The 19,034-nt window shown below is 44.9% G+C and overlaps 1 protein-coding gene across 17 annotated transcripts in view; it reads left to right on the top strand.

Annotated features, from left to right (window-relative positions):
• CHST10 (carbohydrate sulfotransferase 10) overlaps positions 1-18,410 on the top strand; it is a 44,353-nt gene extending 25,943 nt beyond the window's left edge. For 9 of the 17 annotated variants that reach the window (XM_090281798.1, XM_090281796.1, XM_090281797.1 and 6 more), the window contains 4 exons: positions 3,976-4,067; positions 9,444-9,678; positions 11,982-12,087; positions 13,536-15,109. In XM_090281798.1, the coding sequence (XP_090137924.1) occupies positions 3,976-4,067; positions 9,444-9,678; positions 11,982-12,087; positions 13,536-14,073 (971 nt within the window). In that variant the 3' untranslated portion in view covers positions 14,074-15,109. Of the gene's footprint in view, positions 1-3,975; positions 4,068-9,443; positions 9,679-11,981; positions 12,088-13,535; positions 15,400-16,052 lie in introns of those variants that run through there. The other 8 variants (XM_090281808.1, XM_090281807.1, XM_090281805.1 and 5 more) reach the window with 5 other exon arrangements.
• Positions 18,411-19,034: the final 624 nt, after the last annotated feature.

The following is a 19,034-nucleotide window of genomic DNA, read 5'->3' as shown; positions in this document are numbered from 1 at the left end:
TTGGTCCCAGCATTGAGGGGCTGGCTGTAATATTTCTGTGTGTGGCTGCTCCTTGTGGCTCTGTCCTCTAGGAAATGGGCTCAGTTCTAGAATGCCTCAGTGGATGTGTGTGCCTTCTTCTCACCTGTCTGTTCCTAATGTTTTCCCTACTAGTTAAGCTGTTAGGAAGAGATTTGTCCTGAACTGAACTGCTGTTTAAAGCAACACTTACCTTGTTTTTTTTTTTTTTTTTTAAATATGTTAAGGCCTCTCTTTAGCTCAGCAATGAAGCTATGATCATATTTGTGGCAATAACTTATCCTTGGTTGACAAATTTCAATGTCATGTTGAACTAGGATCAGGTATTACAACTACCTTTATTGTAGGGAAATAAATCCCATTCAGTGATGGGAATTTCATGTCTTGGGACATTGAGACTTGAAATAAAAAATGATGTTCTTGTGCATCAGGTGCATAAATGTAGACATATTTTTAGCTTGCTTCTATTTGACTTCTTCTAATCTTTTGTCTCCACTCAGCCCCTCAACCTGGTTGTAAGCTGCTTCAGGGCAGAGCCAGTGACTTTACTGTCTTTGCATGCCCAATGCCTAGTGTGTGAAGGGAGTGGTGACGCTGGGTGACTGGATGCTGGGTGGTCGGGGAGATGAGTGCATTTGATCCCTTCTAGGAAGACAAAGCAGTATATCACTTGGCAACTTTAAAGACGTTTTGTAAAACATTATATGTAAGTATAATGAGGCCTGTAACAAAAGTGAGCTAATATGTTCTGAAGGCACCTGGCCATATCTGGAGGATCAGAATCCTTGATCTGGAAGCCCGAGTCTTGTTCTGAGGGTCAGCGTGGGGAAAAGAGCCACACTTTGGTTATAGTGGGGATAATGGCATCTGCTGAAAATAAATGGTTGTTAGCGCAGCAGTGAAAAACCAAACCATACATAAATTGTGCTGTCAGTTTTATGTCATTCTAGTTGAATCAGGGCCAAGGGGAGTTGGGGAGTAAATACTAGGAAGTTTAAAATCATAAAAACGTTAAAAATTGGCAGATGACTGACCAGTATGGGAGCTGTTCCACTATTCTCTGTGTTTCTGAGTGTATGAAATAGGTTGTTTTCCAAAAATTCATTGATTAATCAGTTGTTTAGAATTCAGGATACATTGTCCTATTTAAAATGTTATTAAGGAAGCTTAGATTTCTATGAAACCTGCTGAACTAAGTGTTGAACTAGCTAAACATTGCAGTGCTAGTAGTAGAAGACATTATGGGAACAGGAAGTGAGCAGACAGGAGTAGAATGTGACTTTATTAGCAAGTTAGTGCTCAAAGAGGGTAAGGTTGCGCAGGAGGAGGTTGGACAGTTGTTGGTCTCAGAGCCCTTAGAGTGCATTCAGCAGTTTTGAGCTGATGGTTCTGATGCTTTTGTCTGGTTTTGCACCATAAATATAACACTCTGTCCTTATTGCAGGTCTAAAACGGCTCCTGTGCACAGCTTTGGTTAGGTTACATTTTAACCCAAACCTAGAAAATGGAGAAAAGATTTTAGTGGGATTTTCATAGACGTGTGTGGCAGAGAAATCTGTATTGGAGTCAGAGAACTCGAAGCTGTGAGAGATGGAATCATTATTGTCAGGGCAATGGCACAGTGTTCTCATGCTCCCTGTGCGGGGATGACACCAGGCTGCAGGTGCTTTCTCATGGCAGTGCTGGCGGGAGAGGGGGGGGTGAGGACTGGGACAGGTGGGGCTGCAATAGAATATACAGTGTTGGTATTAATGATCTAAAGAGAGTAGGTTTTGATTTTTTTTAAAAGTGGACTGTGCTTTTGTGCTTTGTTATGCTGACTTTTATGCTTTTATTTGCTATTTTTTCTTTTTAGTTATGTATTAATCTTTGCAAAGTTTTGAAAGTAAATGTTTAATTGTAGAAATCTGAAAATTTTCTTCAAATTTTGCCCTGAAGGCTTCCCCAAATCAGTTTGCTATAAATTATAACTTTGGACTAGCATTTTGTAAGATTTCTCTAACCTCATCTCAGTTCCCATGAATTTTTAAAATAATATGTAAACACTAACTTGACTGCTAACTTGGCTTTTTAAATTTTTAATTTTTATTTTGGGATCATTATGGATAGAGTCACATGCTGTTGTAACAAATAACAGAGTGAATGCTATGTTCCTTGATTCAGTTTTCCTCAGTGGTGACATCATGCAGAACTGTGCTGCAGAATCATGAGCAGGATTCTGACATTAATACAGTCAAGATGGAGAACACCTTCATCACCACAGAAATTTTTCCTGTTGCCCTTTTATAGCCACACCCACTCCTTCCTCCCTGGTAACCACTAATCTCTTCTCCTCCATCATTTTGTCATTTCAAGAATATTACAATGAGAGGGGGTTTAGGGGGCTAGGTGAAAAGAAGGAATTAAGAAGTACAAATTGGTAGTTAGAAAATAGTCATGGGAATGTAAAATACAGCATAGAGATTATAGTCAGATGAATACTAGACTTATTGGGATAATCACTTCATAAGTTATATAAATGTCTAAACCTTATGTGCCTACCTGAAACTAATATAATACTGAATATCAACTATAGTTGAAAAAAATTTTTAATTTTTTAAATAAAACAAGGGAAAAAATTTATGTCCAGTATGTGACCTTTTGAGATTGCCTTTTATTACTCAGCATAAAAATAAAAAATCCCTGGGGATTCAACCAATTTTAGTGTAATCAGTAGTTTGTTGCTTTTTATTGCTGTATTCCAAATTGTATTTCAAGATGGATATACCCGTTTGTTGAAACATTCATCTGTTGAAGGACATCTGGATTGTTTCCAATTTGGGCTGTCCAGTTTGGGGCTATTACAAATGAAGCCGCTCCAAACATTTGTGTACAGAGTTTTGGGAGAACATGAATTCTTATTTCTCTGGGATAAATGCCTGGGAGTGCTGTTGCTGGGTCATATGGTACTTGCATGCTTAGTTTTTAAAGAAACGACCAGACTTTTCTAGAGTTGTTATACCATTTTACATTCCCACCAGCAGTGTATAATGTATAAGTGATTCATTTTGTCTGCATTGTCGCTAGCATTTTGTATTTTCACTATTTTGTATTCTAGCCATTTTGATAGATGTGAAGTGGTTTCTCGTTGTGGGGTGTTTATTGATTTTTTCTTTTTCTTTTTTTTAGTTTCCTTTCAATTATAGTTGATATACAATGTTATATTAGTTTCGGGTGTACAACCCCATAATTAGACACAGTTCACAAAGTGATCACCCCCATAAATCTAGTACCCCTCTGAAACTATACACAGTAATTACAATATTATTGACTACATTCCCTATACTGTACTTTACATCCCTGCGACTATTCTGTAACTACAGGATGTGGCAAAAGTAGGTTTACAGTTATGAGTACATGAAACAGTTTATTCTTGTATTTTTATATATTAATTACTGTATTATTCTCCATACAAAACTGTAAATGTGCTTTTGCCCCACCCTATCAATTCACTGTGGTTTTAATTTGTATTTGCCTGATGGCTCATGATATTGAGCATCCTTTTGTGTGTTTATTTGCCACCATATGTCTTTGGTGAAACATATGTTCATGTCTTACCCACTTTCTCATTTGACTTTTTTTTTACTGTTTAGTTTTGAGAGTTTTTTATGTATTCTAGATACTGCTCCTTTGTCAGATATATAGTTTTTATTTTGAGGAGGTTTATTTTGTCAGTTTTTCCAAAGATTTTCTCCTATGTTTTAAAAAGTTTTTTTATAGCCTTATGTGTCTATAGGTGTTCAATTGCTCGAGTACTACTTGTTGAAAAGGCTTTCCTCCTCTCCCAAAGTGCTTTTGCACCTGTCAAATGCTAGTTAGGCATATTTGTGTAGGTCTACTTCTGGGACGTCTTTTCTGTCGCACTGATCTGTGTGTCTTCTCCTCTATGAAGGGCGTCTCAACCTCTCTGTCTCCTAGCCTACAGCGCCAAGCGGGAGTTCCTGGTCCTGACAGCCATGCCTGATACAGGGGAGCTACAGGGAGAGAAGCAATTTCCTGAGGAACTGAAGGTGGGCACAGCAAGGCAGAGGGCACTGTCCCATTGGCCTGGTCAGCTGAGGAGCAGGGCTGCCTCTTCCTGTTTTTATGTGTGTGTTTTCTTCTGTGCTCCCTCCCTCCGACACCAGCAGGCTCCCCACCATTGTGTGGGCACTAGCCTCCCCTCTCCCTGAGCTCATCAGCCATTTCTACTTACCATCATGTTCTGCTCTATAGTCCCTGGTTGTGTCACTTCTACACGTTTCTGCTTATCTTTTTAGCTTCTCTTTGGGGGATGCACGATTACATCTGTTTATGTTCCTCACAGTGCTTTGTACATCATGGGTGCTTTGTAAATGTTATTTGTGCTAAATTTCTAACCAGCTGACAGTGAGCCTTGCCAGGGGAGTGGAGGATTTTGGGCAAGGTCAGGAGAAAACCAGAGGTACGGGAAAATGGTATCATGGAATTTTAGAGTTAGAAGGGCGCTTGGACAGAAGAGTAAGTAACCAATGGTATGCATGGGAGAACTATTTAGGAAATAGGCCGATCACCCAGAATCCCGTGGGAGTTAGTGGCAGAGCCCAAGGCTGCTGACTTATTCCCAATGCTCTCCTTCCTTGACAGTCTGATCTCAGTCTTTCTCTTCAGGCTTTTTTTACACATAAACCCCTGATCATACCTTAGCTGGTACAAGGCACACCCTCGTGAGATCTTCTCTCAGTTGCTGACTCCCATTCTGGATCTGGAAGGTTTAGGTTGTATTATGGTGGAAAGAATGAAATGGGTAGAGCAAGCTCTAAAGATGTTTATCAGCCCAGAATTAAACCACAGAAAAGGGACAGTTCCTATTCGTTACTTACAGTGTAAGGTGACATTTAGAACCTACAAAGTCTAGAAAGCATGCACTTGGTCAGAGTAATGATCTGTTGGAGTTAACTTTTCACAGGACATGGATGTAATAAAGGTCAGGTCTGCAGAACTCTTATCAGATGGGCCTGGAATGTTGAGGTGTTCCAGGGAAAGGAAAGTGTGGATGGACTATAGAGGCAAGAAACCTATAGCAAATAGGAGGGTGAGTTGAATAGAAGGAACTAAGGAAATTGATGTTTAGTGACTTGGATCAATGAGAATTCAAAGGTAGGGTAAGGATTTTCCAAAAAGAATAAAGTGCTTTGAGACAAGGGCACTGCTAGGATGCTGCTGCCCCGTGAAGAAGAAAACACGTCATCCTGGCAGTCCTCTTTCTGCACAGACTGTTGGCCTGCAGGCATCATGTGTGGTTGAAAATACCACACCTAACCATGCCTTACAGTTACTGGGTTTGAATATGCCACGGGCAGCAGTAGTGAGCCTGGACTTCCAACCCAGTGTTCTCTGTCTCCTTCTCCTTCCTACCCCATCCCATTGAGTCTCAATAAAACCAGATGTGAGAAGAAGAAAATGGAACAGTGGTCAGATGTAATTCTCTGAGACCAAGAATTGTCGGATGATAAGCTCAGCATGTTTTCCCCAAAGATGATTTATGGAGATCAGGTTGTGTAGCTTACCTTTAAAAGTTTATTTTGTATATCGTGGAGCTGAATATGTGGATGGGAAATAGTAGAAGATAATATCAGACATTAAAATTGGTTTTGTATATTTGCAAGAGAAAAATATAAGGTGAATTATCAGTCAGTAAACACAATTAAATGAAAACAGTTTTTTTCTTTGTGGATAATACTGAAGCTTTAAAAAGGTGCTGCATTGTGGTGCACTTCCATTAGTGTCATCTGAGCAGGATTAGCTCTGAGGTTTAAGAAAATTGGAACAGACTGAGAAGAGAGAGACTTGGATAAGTGAGTCAGAGTGGGGACTTATGAGGGAATGAGGTTAAATTAGACCAAAGCCAGAAGGCAGTTTGGCTGGTGCTGGTCCCTGGAGATGTGCGAGGCCAGGGCAGCAGGCTGTGCTCCTCAGGGAGGAGCAGAGGGGCAGGTCTGCAGGTGCTCTCTCTCACTTCCACAGTGTCTTCACTTTAGGAAGTAGCCGTTAGGAATCCCCAAGACATTCTTCCCTCCACCAGGGAAACCCAGAAAGTTCGATCAAATACAGGAGACTGCAAGAGAATCCTGAAAAAGGTTATGCATACCAGGGAGTTTGGTTGTGGCAGATCCATGAAGGAAAAGCAGGGAGCGGGTGGTTGGTGGAACCTGTGTTGTCCCGAAATTTCCGGTGTCCTTGTTCTTAGAGACTTATGTCCTCCTCCCACTTTGTAACTGACCTAGTTCCTTGGTGAAGATGGGTTGTTACAGCTGGCCCATAAGTGGACTGCCTGGCAAGCTTACAACATTTTAACAGATACAACAAAGGCATTTTGGTCCATTTAATAAAGTTAATTTAGAGGGACCATCTGCTTTCAAAACTTGGGGAGAAGCTCTTTGTAACTTTAAGGGAATAAATAGTCATAGCAGCAGAAACATTTCAAAATGCTGTGAAGTTGGGCCATAACTAGAAGTGGCCAGAGGAGTGGGACTAGAGAAACAGCCTTCGTAGTCAGCATTGCCTTTTCCTCACTATCTACCAACACACACACACACACACACACACACACACACACACACACAGTGCATGTCATACACACAAGCACATATGGTGTCATGCATGTTCTTACTCAGCTGAGGCTTTCCCGGTGTTTCCACAAAACACAGTAGCTGTATCTAAGCATAGCAAAATAAATATTTGTCAAACAAATGATTCTGCTGCCTAACAGAGCAGTAGAATTTTGAATTGAGCATTAACAAAAGGCTTTTGTGTTAGAGATGTAAGTTCTAAATCAGGGCCAAGGGGTACCATACTTTGGAACTTGAACTTTTTAATCTGTTTTGGCTTTTTCAAGTCAGCCTTCTTTTAAGAAGGAAAATCAGATGAGCCCATCTTGGGTCCACTTTCCTTGCCAACTGTATGATTTGTCCCTGTGATTTAAAGACTCTTCTAGAACTTCCTAGAAGTCTTTACAGGTGCCCACATCCCTAGTCAATATTTTAAATCAAGTTTTTTATGAAGAAGTGATACATACTTGTGTATTTTAAAGAAATATCCAGAATTGAAAGGAAAGAACTTCAACTTTTGTATATTTCCTTTTTAAAAACCATTCATTTAGGTGTTATATAGTCTGTGACTACTTCCCCAGGGTGACTACAGTTATGTTTCTCTGTAATGCAGGTTAAGGAGAAGGGCCTGCAGGGTTTTGCTTGGCAGCCATATTGCACCAGAAGTTTAGCCACTGTGGGTGAATGCTGGAACACCTCCTAACTTAACATGACCTCTTCCCTCTGTCTCACGTAAGGTCCACCCCCACCCAAACATCCTGACGAAAGCACATTTCCTGAGCCAAGGATACAAGCAGAAAGGGCTGGTGTATTCCAGGCAAAATAAGTGCAGAGGCCTGCACTGAGATATCCTGGCAAAGTGTTGAAAGTGCTAGAGTAAAAACAGGAAAAAGTGCTACAAGCCACCCAGGTATTAAAAGTGGGTTGACTACAGCCCTGGCTGGCCTGTGAGCCACGGGGTTGCCGGTTTGATTCCCAGTCAGTTGCGGACCAGGTCCCCAGTTGGGGGTACTCAGGAGGCAACCACATATTGATGTTCCTCTCTCTCTCTTTCTCCCACCCTTCCTTTCTCTCTGAAGATAAATAAAATAAAATAAAATAAAGTAGATTGACTACAAAGAAATGACAAGTGGGGGTGGGGTGAGGGGGTGGGCTGCTCTGCTGCATTCGATGCCAGAATACAGTGAAGCCTCAGCTTAGGAATTTCGTGGACAGAACTGTGGCTCAACTATTTTCATTCAAGTTGAGTTCTGTAAGAAGGCAACGGAAGACCTGTCTTAGCTGCACATGAACTACAGGTGATACCTCCTATATACTGTGTTTTTGAGGGGGGAAAACTTTTCAAAGACCTATTTCAGATGAGGTGGTCAAAACTAACACTTCAGAAATGATAACATCACAAAATAAGAGAAACGTAGCCCTTCCCTTGTGTAGCTCTAACTGAGCACAGGTCCGACTGCCTGCCACTATGAAAGCCAGCACTCAAGAGGCAGGTGCTGATGTAAAGGAAAGTTGTTTATTTTCAGGTATCGCCCACCTGCAAGATGGGGCACTCATGTCACAAAGCCTATCTCCACATCTTAGTGGAGGCAGAGGTTTTTATAAGGAGGGAGAAGGAAACAGAATAAAGAGATCAAGGGATGGGGTTTCAAAGCTGTCTACCTGCAGATGAGCACAGTCCATTCCGATAAGGCAAGTGATGGTCCTGTGTGCATCATCCTGGTTTAGTCACCTGGCTTCATGTTATCCTGGATCCATGATTGAAGGTCAGCAAATCTCCTGGAGCTGGGATACCTGAAGGTCACTGTCTATCTTTTGACGTTAGTTGCTAGGATTCTTATACAAACATGCTTATTTACAAGCTACATATTAGTCAAGAGTCATCACTTACAGGATAATGTCAAAAGAATCATGGGGTGGGTTAGGCTTCCCCATTACAATTTCCCACTGTTACATAGCTTGGATCCCAGGCCCAGAAACCTAGCCAGAGGCTGTGTTCCAGTTGTCCACACGCCCTTGGCTCATTGGGTCTTTCAGCACACCCGCCCTGCTTGGTTTTAGACCCACTTTTCTGGTGGGCATGGGCTTCTCGCATCTGAGCCTTCACCCCACAGTTCATGTGGGTTTTCTCACCTGGTTTGATAACTCCTTAGAAAGCAAACTAATGCTGGTGTGCTCCAGCATTTGTTTACAGTGGTTAAATTTCTATAAGACTGATATGACTGCCAAGCAAAACCCTCCGCTCTCCTTAACTAGCTTTACAGAGAAACATCATTGTATACTTGTCACTGAGGAAATGGAGTTACGGTTTCTGCATTTTCAAAACATACTGAATGACCTAAGGTTTTTTTAAAATTAATAACCAGATATACTGGTATACCAGAATAGCTTCAAAACAGTCACCATGTGTATAGACAGCTGGGCGTTAGATACAGTCCGCATATGCACACTCAGAATCCTGTGGAGGGAGCTGCTAGAGAGTGCAGGGGGCAGAAACTGGCCTTCACTGAAACCCTGAGTGAAAAGTGTCCTACAGTTTCTAGGAAATTATGGGTCATCATTCCATCAGCAAAGTGACTGGCAGAGAGCCCACCCGCCACTCCTCAGTTTGTCCAGGCTGAGGAAGAAGGGACAAGAGGACTCTCTGTCTCTGATTGAACATGAAGGTGAATCAGGTCCACGGGCCCCTGCTTGCGGCTGTGTTAGGCGGAGGTGCAGCCCAGCACAGCAGGAGGCCAGGGAGCAGGGCATCCCCAAGGGCATCCTGTCTTGTGCTAATGAAGTCCTCATGCCCTTTTGCCTCCCTGTTACTTGCAGCCAACTGGGAAAATGCTTTCAGACAGCCAGCTTGTTCAGCCCCTTATCTATATGGAGCGCCTGGAGCTTATCCGAAATGTCTGCAGGGATGAAGCCCTGAAGAACCTCTCTCACACTTCGGTGTCCAAGTTCGTCCTGGACCGAATATTTGTCTGTGACAAGCACAAGATCCTTTTCTGCCAGACTCCCAAAGTGGGCAACACCCAGTGGAAGAAAGTGCTGATCGTGTTGAATGGTGCGTGTGTCCTGTTGTCCGTCCCACATCAGTAGACTTCACAGTGTGCCCCGGGAGGGTCACTGTGACCTGTGTGGGGTTGGCAGCAAGGGGCAGAAAGGAGCCACAGGAAGGGACATCTCCTAAGAGGGACTGGTAACCTTTCAGACAGTTCTGTTGTGTTCTTCCTGCTAGTGTTGTACCTTAAAAGTTGGTGGAGTTTTGATACTGATCGTTTTCAAATCCCTAAGGCCATGATCTCCTCGCTTTCCACAGGCAGCCTGCCCATGCTTCAGATTCGTAACATTGATTCTTCCTATTCACTGGCTGTCCTCGTAAGTCAAGGCCCCACACTCACTGAGCCACCAGGAAGCTGTCCCCATAGCTATCCTTCCTGTAATGAGAAGGGCCCATACCTCAGTGCCTGGGAGGGGAGTCCACCACTGGGTGTGGGGGCCTCTTTACCCACAGACGCTATTCTGTGCCACTTGCAGAGAGAAAAAGGTCCCCATTTTACACCAACCATCCATATTCAGAGTATTTAACCTGTGTAAGGAAATCTGATTTTTTCTTGGGAACAAATTAGATCATTGTAAAGTGACCTCATACACCACAGTTTCTGATTATTCACGTAGTGTATTTCAAACACCATGTTTATTAGTTTAAACTCCACTTACTCTGAACTGATCCAAGATAATTACGGGCTCTGTTAAATTCAACGTTAAAAGAAGCATAGTTCTGGTTGACAGCAGTGTGACTCCTGGGTGAAGAACCAGACCTGGGAGCACTGTGGGGTGTGGCCGGGGTCTCTGTCCTCCAGCACCCTGCTGCTGCCGCTGTTCTCAGTCAGGGATCAGTTTGCTGTCATTGGCCTTTTCCCTGGTTGGGGGGTGGGGTAGGAAGAGACACACTCGCCTCATTTTCTGGTATATAGTGAATGTGCTTGTTGAATTTTTGACTTTGTAGAATAAGGTAACAAATCAAATTTAAAACAATGAATATGTGAGTCTTAGAAATCTGCCAGCACAGTATGAAAAGCATCAGTCTTTAAAAAAGAAGTAACACCCGCTTACAAGGGCCGGACAGAAACAGGAGCAGGGTTGCCAGGTGAGACATAGGCACGCCCCCGACACTGTGGGTCCTGTTCCAGACCCCGCGGTAAGGTGAGCACTGCAGTGAAGCGAGTCATGGTCTTTTTGTTGGCAGAGGGTCTTGCCTTCAACTTGTAAAAAATACAGTGTCTGCAAAGCGCAATAAAACAAGGTGCACCTGTAACAGGAAAACAGGTGGTCCCTGTGGCTTTCTTCTGCTGGCCCTAGGTACACCTGGGTCTATGTACAAACCCACAGAGCTGGTTCATTTTATAGTCCTCATATTAGAGCCGCCCACAGCAGTTAGCATACACTTCTGGACTGGTGCTTAAACATCTGGAGGAAGAATGAATTAAATAGACAATGCTGTGGCCACTGCTTAGATGGCCCAACAGAGACTCTTCCCTGCCGGACTCCAAGTTTAACACAACAGGATTAACACAAAGATGGATATAAAGGTTTGCAGAGACTTGGTTAAAAGCTTGGAGAATGACACTTTATTTCCATTGTCTAATATGAGAAAAGAATAAAAACTGCCCAACCCACCAACCCAAGGATGCACCCCCACCCCTGTTGCATTCATCAGCCGGCCTTCTACCACTGTGGCTCTTGATCCTCCTGTTTTCTTCTTAGACATTCCTTGTCCTCCTTGACCCTTGCTTCAAATATATCATATCACTCCCATGACATTAGCTTTGTTCCCACACCAAACATCTCTGCTACTAGCCTTCTGGGATTCTGTGAGATTACCTAGGAACCCCCTTAGGCCCAGGGATGTGGTCCTGGGAGCACCTTGCCTACCAGGAGTAATGGGCCTGTAACAGTGCTGTGGGCGTAAGTCAGCAGTGTGTTTCATGGTCCTGCTGTGCTGACATGTCCCCCAGTTTCATGGTAGAATATGTGCTGTTGGTCGCAGGCATTCTGTTTGCAGGCAGTGGTCTATCTTAGCCCAATTCCAGTGTGTCCCAGGGGTAGGTATTGTCCTTTCCACTCCTTGCTCCCTCCCTTGCCTTCCTCTTCCTAACTTGTCTGTTTCCTCTAGTGGGCTTATAGATTACCAAAAGCTTTCCTTCCCTCTCATCTTGCCAAGTTATCTTAGTTGGGATTAAAAGGCCTTGGCATGGGTATTGGGGACAACCTGTGGGTAACATGGGTCCAAATCAAGAGATGGGCATCTTCTCCAAAGGTAGCACTGAGGTGGCCAACACAGTTTCTCCCTTGTTTACTTCTCAGGAGCCTTTCCTTCCATCGAAGAGATCCCTGAAAATGTGGTTCATGACCATGAAAAGAATGGCCTCCCTCGTCTTTCCTCCTTCAGTGATGCAGAAATTCAGAAGCGGTAAGAGCAGGTTCCTGTGGGGAGGGGCATTTTGATAAAACCCCAGGCTCGGTTCTGTACTTGCCCTGTGTCCTAAATTGTGCCAAGGACTCCTTGCATTGGTGAGAGGCAGCTGAGCACATACCCAGAGTTCAGTGCACTTTAATTCTGAATGAGATTTAAAGTGCACTGATGAGAATTTCAGAACAACTATCCACCCTTACCTCTGTGCAGTCCATTAAAATGAAGGTTATGTCATTTTCCTAATAGAAATCAGAGGTCATTTTTGTTCTGCTTTGGTTGTGTTAAACTTTATGGACTTCTTACTGAATATGATCATTATTTCATAAGAAAGGTAGGTTGCAGGGAAACCCCACTTAGTTTTCATTTTACCCAAAGGCATTATGCCTGCTTCCATGGTAACTGCCCCAGGAGTGGCGGTGTGGACTGAACCTAGCACAGATGGCAAGACAGACCCCAGCAGTCACAACAAGATGGACACTGGCATATAGAAATTACTTAGCTAATAAATTGTAAAGTTCTTTTTACTAAGCTATGAAATGACCCCATAGAATAATGTTTAAAAGGGATAAGAGTGTCAGGGACAAACTAAACTCTGCCCTCTCTCACTCTTCAGCACCTTCTTTTCATTGGCTCCAGCCCTGCTTATGCATTCTTCCCCGCTTGTACAAACCCTTCAGGTGTAGAGCCAAGATCGGAGCCAGGGCTGTCCTGTTACCCTCCTAACGGTGTACATCCTGGGGCTTTTGTGAAAGGAAATGAGCCAAAGCCTGTGGAGTACTGAGAGCAGTTTCTGGCGTGCAGTAAGCACACCACCGACAGTAGTGTCCTCACTGTTTTGCCGTTGCCATCACTGCTGCAGGCTCTTCACCCCCTTGTACCAGCATTGCCACCCCTGCGGGTCTCCTGGCCTGCCTCTCCTGCCCGCTGGAGCCCGAAGCCTCACCCTCCACCTCCTCTTACCACCTCCTCTTATTTTTCCTGCCCCTGGCAGTTTTGAATTGACTCTTTAAACATAAGTAGTAACTTTCTCTGGTCTCAGCTGTTCCTAACTCGTTCAGAGTTCCTGCCCTTAGGACTTTCTGCCCAAGGACAAAAGTTTTAACCGTTCTTAAAGTTTTGAAATATTCAAGTAAAGCAAAACATAGGTTAAATAGACCATTCTCACAGCAGCACTGAGGGTGAGGGGTGTGTACTGTGGCCTTGGACAGTTAGTTTCTGAGCTTCCATTTGCTCACCTGTAAAATGGCTGAATAACAGGATTTGCTTTCGGTGGAGTTGGCGTGGATTGGAAGGAGGTGCATGTGAGGCGCTCATCTTGGGGCTCTCCTGAGCCAGGGTTCAGGCCGTGGCGCCAGCTGTCTGTCTCCACTCCTCCCACCCTCATGACCGATGCCACCAATAGTATCCACTTAACCTCTTGTTTATCTTCATTTTTTTTTCTTTAGCTTGAAAACCTACTTCAAGTTTTTTATTGTAAGAGATCCCTTCGAAAGACTGATTTCTGCTTTTAAGGATAAGTTTGTTCACAATCCACGCTTTGAACCTTGGTACAGGCATGAGATTGCCCCCGGCATCATCAGGAAATATAGGAGAAACCGGACAGAGACCCGGGGCATCCAGTTTGAAGACTTTGTGCGCTACCTGGGCGATCCAAACCACAGATGGCTGGACCTTCAGTTTGGGGACCACATTATTCACTGGGTGACGTATGTAGAACTCTGTGCACCCTGTGAGATAACATATACTGTGATTGGTCACCATGAGACCCTGGAGGACGACGCCCCATACATCTTAAGAGAGGCCGGCATAGACCACTTGGTGTCATACCCCACCATCCCTCCGGGCATCACCGTGTATAATAGAACCAAGGTGGAACACTACTTTCTGGGCATCAGCAAACGGGACATCCGCCGCCTGTATGCCCGTTTCCAGGGGGACTTTAAGCTCTTTGGATATCAGAAGCCAGATTTTTTGCTAAACTAATGTGTAGGTCTGTGAATTCAGATACCCTTGTTAAAGCAGAGGCTAAGCAGGTGGAGATCTAACCACAGAAATGACGCTTCCTCTATCACATCCTGAAGACTCCTGCAGTCACCTGGACCCATGTGCGCCTTGGCCGATGACGCTGCACCCTGATCGTTACGGCGTAGTTTGAACATCAGGTGCACTGAGGGCCTTTGCCCCTGACCCCCTACCAATGCCAGCAGGTCTTTGCTCTCCTTAGAAGGGGAAAAGGACTAAACATTTGCAGTCTAACAGACCAGGAGGAAAAATTATACAGCACTAGCAGTCATTTCCCTCGGCTGTCAAGGAGGCGGGTGCACTAGTAGCTCCCGTAAATCGTGGGGTGGCCCTTCCTGTCATCGGGGGATTGCAGGAATAGCACCCAGCACTTTTAGGAGACCTGAGAAGATAATGGTGAGCAGAGATCACAGGCCCAAATCTGCGTAATAAAATGGCATCTCTGGCTTTCATCTTGGCTCTGCTATAATCACAGAGGTAAACCATTCTTTCCATGACTGTCTTGTTCCTGTGACATTCAGGGGTGACCCAAGGGTGCTTTTTGGCAGCCCACCTTTTCAGAATATATGCCTGTGTACTGCTAGTTCATATTTCTGAACCTCTGCCTGCCAAGTGATTATCTCATTCAGCCCAAGAGATAGAAGTTTGGAAAGTGAGGCAAGTGGAGTGTCTATTCTTCCACCTGAAAAAGTGAATGTCTTTGGGGGCCTTAAAGGGAACATGATACAGAAAAAGGAAGAGCTGGTTGGGTTCTGGAGCTCAGGCTGCTGTGGATTTGGACATGCCGGTCCTGACTGTTGTCCCTCTCTTATCTTTGTCCCATCTGGATGGGTAATGAGGGCTTCTCTTCCTGTCTCCTCCAGGGCCCTCCCCTGGGGCTGAAGGCCAGCAGGGCGGCATTACAGTCAGTGCTATTTATGTGTTTCAGTTTCATCTCAGCGACGTGCTCACCACTGGACCTGTTCTTGATAGTGCCATCATCCTGGACTCTTAAGTTCAATAATGAGGTTCACCAGCAATAAAATCCTGGGCTGAGGCAGCCTCCAGTAATGCATCCTCCAGGCGCTGAGGAGCGAGTGACGGCCACCATGTTAGATGCCTTCTGACACTGAGAGACCTTGAGATATGGGATCGTTTCCCTGTGAAAAGTCCCAAGTGCCCATGAGCCCAGCTTTCCTTCCAGGCAGCCTTAACCTTCCCTTTCTCAGAAGGGCTGCCTGAATCTGTAAATGTGAAAGTAAATTAAAATAAAAGACATGTCCAAGCCTGACATGTGCTGCACTTCCAGCAAGGGTTCTCTGTAGCCATGCGTGGTGTCTGAGGCCTGGCAAGAGTGAGAGGCAGTGCAGACTTCTCAGACGGCTGCTGGTGACGGGACCACAGAAGGGAAGGTTCCCGTGTGGCGGGGATGAAGGGTAGTCAGTGTGGCAGCCTTTCATCCTTCACTGACATGCAAAGGATGTAACATGAGTAATTTTTCTATAAAGTCTTGTTAAAATCATTTCACACCTAATAAGCTGATTGAGTACCTCTTTCATATTTGAAATATAACTGTGAATAATATATTTGAATTTAAGGCCTTAAAGTTAGCCCTAATTTTTTAAAAAATTACCTTTTTTCTCAGAAATAAGGGTTGGAAAGTTGGGTCCCCATGTATTCCCTAGTCCTCTGGCTTTTAGATTTAGGCCATTTTTCTTTGGTGTTTGGGCCATTTTCCTAACATTTTGCCAAACAAGTAAGGTTTGCCACCAGAACATCTGGACATTTCACAGTATGTTCAAAATTCTCGTTCCCCGCCCTGTGCACTGTGGTTCCTGACCCCCCACCACTGCCCTACTGCTATCACCCTCCACTGAAGTCATTTACTCCCTTCAATCTCCAAAATGCACTTCCTCCCACCCAGGCTGTAAGAGTAGGTGCCCATTTTCCTGTCCCCACAGGCGGTTTCCCCCGCCACTGCTGCCCAGAGGGAGCTTTACAAACGTAGCCTGGAGCCAACCTGGCTGGGTCCTTCCTAGAAATGAACACTGCCTGTGCTGGAGAGCTCCCTTGCCTGGTAGGTGTTGTCTGGGCAGCTGTCTCAGCCTGTGCCCACACCTGTTCCAGGAGCCCTGTGTCCTCAGCCCCGGGCTGTCTCAGCTAACCCTGGATCTGCTGAGGGGGTGGGGCTGGGGTGCTACCAAGGGGCAGGGCTCACAGCTCATTCCTGAGCAGAGACAACTCCAGGTAAGGAGACAGGCAGCTAGAGGGGGCGGCTGGAGGGAAATGTCTAGGTCAGAACTTGGGAGTAACATTAAGCCTGGGTTTGAAAGAAGCAACTGTGGCTCCATGAAGAGGTCTTAAGGCATGGAGGGCAGTTCCTAAATTTACAGATTAACATTAGATTGATTTACTAGGCTTGTGTCATAAATCGCCTTCTCTGACTGGATTTTTCTCCTGCTCACACGTGTTAATTTTATTGGTCTTACACTGAAAACCATTACAGTGAAATGTCTAGAGCTGAGATGAGGTTTGATTTTCCTAGTGGCTGACTGTACACAGAGATACTGCGGTTCACCAGGTGCAAGGGACCCATGCTCTGTCCCTCGGGTTCCTGTGAGCCAGAGCCTCTGACCGGGGAGTGGTCCCAGAGGGTTCCTCAGGGATGTCGATCTCCCATCCCTCATCCTGCTTCCCACTCAACCCCAGCATGACCTGTTCAATTAGAACCTCCATAAGCAGGGAAGAGCAGAAACCTAGAGTAGGAGGGGGGAAATAATCAAGATGGCAGCTAAACATGAGATGGAGGAAGCCTGATCACCTATTTGATGAAAATTAAGTTGTTCAAGGTACATAGAGCCCTGCATCAGGGCTGTGGGGTTCCAGAGCTAAGCAGAGCAGCAGGCTCCTGGGAGAGGAATGGTTTCCAGCAGAAGGGAAGGTTACTGGGAGGATGGGGGCAGGTAGAGAGCAGGACTTACATTTTTGCTGCTTTGCTCTCAAGCCAGTCTCCCTGTAAACTTAATAGTAGTTGCCTTGAAGGCATCTGAAACAAGGCCTGGATGGGGATATGACATTTATAATCTGTATTTTCCTCAAGGCTGAGTCACGTTGTTTACCAGATGTCTTAATGGGCCTTGGTGAAAACCTTTTTTAGTCATATTTCCTGTTGTCTGGAACCTTTAAGTACTCAATTTTTGTAACACTGCAAGGGCCCAAATTTCTGGAATTTTTCTTTATGCCTGCCAATTTAAACTAGTCAATTCTCTCTCTCTTCCCACCATACCCCCTTCATAAACATGGAAAGGAACAATCAATACACATTACAATTTTGCCTTTTTCCTAGCAGTGTTTGTTCTTTGTCATTCGTATTATCACAGATGACAGTTTCACTCAATAGTTCACTACCACATAATGTAACATGAGTCTCAATCTTACCAGTTTATATTCTTTTTTTTTTTTTTTGCCAACCAACTCCTAACCACTAAACTGTCAGATATTTTAAGTTTCTGTAACTGCAACACCAATATGAAGAAAAATTTCTTTATTAGACAACATTAGCTGTTGTAGCAAACATGAAGATTTCAGTGACTTAAACAATAAGATGATTATTTCTTGCACACATAACAATCCAATGGTCTGTTTCTTGTAAGCAGGGACTTTTCCATTTTATGACCCTATTATGTCCAAGGGTCTCATGGTAAAGAGCACAGAGGAGCACAGGAGACATGATGATGGACCAGTTGTGGAACTGGGCCACAGTCGTCTTCATCCTTTTGGCACAGAGGAATTTCAAAGAGAGGAGAGTCTCCCTCCCCACGCCTGTACATGTATGTCAAGGTGGATAAACGGCGTCATCATTGTCCTGCAAGTCTGAGGGCTTGTGATTGCCAACAGAATATTGGATTAAATAAACGTAAATCCTGTTCACCCTGCAAGGAAGCCTCAGGTCTGTTATCATTATAGAAAAGAATTTTTAAAAATATCTCCTCATATTTCCTGTTCTGCTTTACCCCAAAGTACCCACTCCCCCTCCTCCAATCCAGGACTGTGACTCTCAAGGTTAGGGACTTTTTCCATATATTATTGCAGCTTCAGATCTTGAACACAGTAGGTGCTCCATAAATGTTGGATTAACTAGGTATAGTCATTGAGAACTGTTTTTTGACAGGGGTGCTCATTGAGCCCCTTGGTACCCACCCACTGCACACCTTGGCATGGCTGCAGCAACCATTAAATGTCCCTCCTCCCCAGATGCCAGCATTTAACTTGGGAGTAAGTGGTTAACTGAAGCTGCTTCTACCCCACCCCACAGTTTGAGGAGACGTCGTCGGCGGCGGCAGCCGTCCGTCTCGAGAGACGATGGCGTAGCTTCCTGAGAGTCTATCTGCACCGCCGAGAATGGCTGTGCAGTCCGACTCGGGAGTGACAATCCCTGCCGCACTTGTTTCAGGTGAAGGCAGATGGCTGTTGTTGCTGCTGTTGACGCTGCTTCTGCCTCGATCTTTTCTGGGCCGCCTCCTCGTTGCGCGCAGCCTCCGCGCGTGACGTACCTTGCCTGACCGCGAGCCTCCAGGCTAGGCGGTCGTCTGCTTGAACTTCCCATGTGTTGAGATTGATGGAGCATTGTGTCATGTCCTTTTTGCAGATGTCTTTGAACCGCAGTTTTGGGCGCCCTGTCATCCTCTTGCCTTCTGCTAGCTCGCCGTAGAGGAGGTCTTTGGGGATACGGCCTGCATCCATTCTTCTGACATGGCCGAGCCACCTGAGGCATCTCTCGCTAAGAACTGCATGCAAACTGCTCATATTGGCTCGCTTCAGCACCTCGGTGTTGGGGACCTTATCCTGCCAGGCGACATGCAGGACGCGTCGCAGGCACCTCATGTGGAAGCTGTTGAGTTTCCTTTCGTGCCTTGCGTAGGTGGTCCACGTCTCGCTGCCAT

Source organism: Furipterus horrens, unplaced genomic scaffold, assembly GCF_987537825.1.
Source record: "Furipterus horrens unplaced genomic scaffold, mFurHor1.1.pri manual_scaffold_6, whole genome shotgun sequence".
Taxonomy (NCBI): Eukaryota; Metazoa; Chordata; class Mammalia; order Chiroptera; family Furipteridae; genus Furipterus; species Furipterus horrens.
This window is presented reverse-complemented; position numbering and strand designations above follow the sequence as displayed.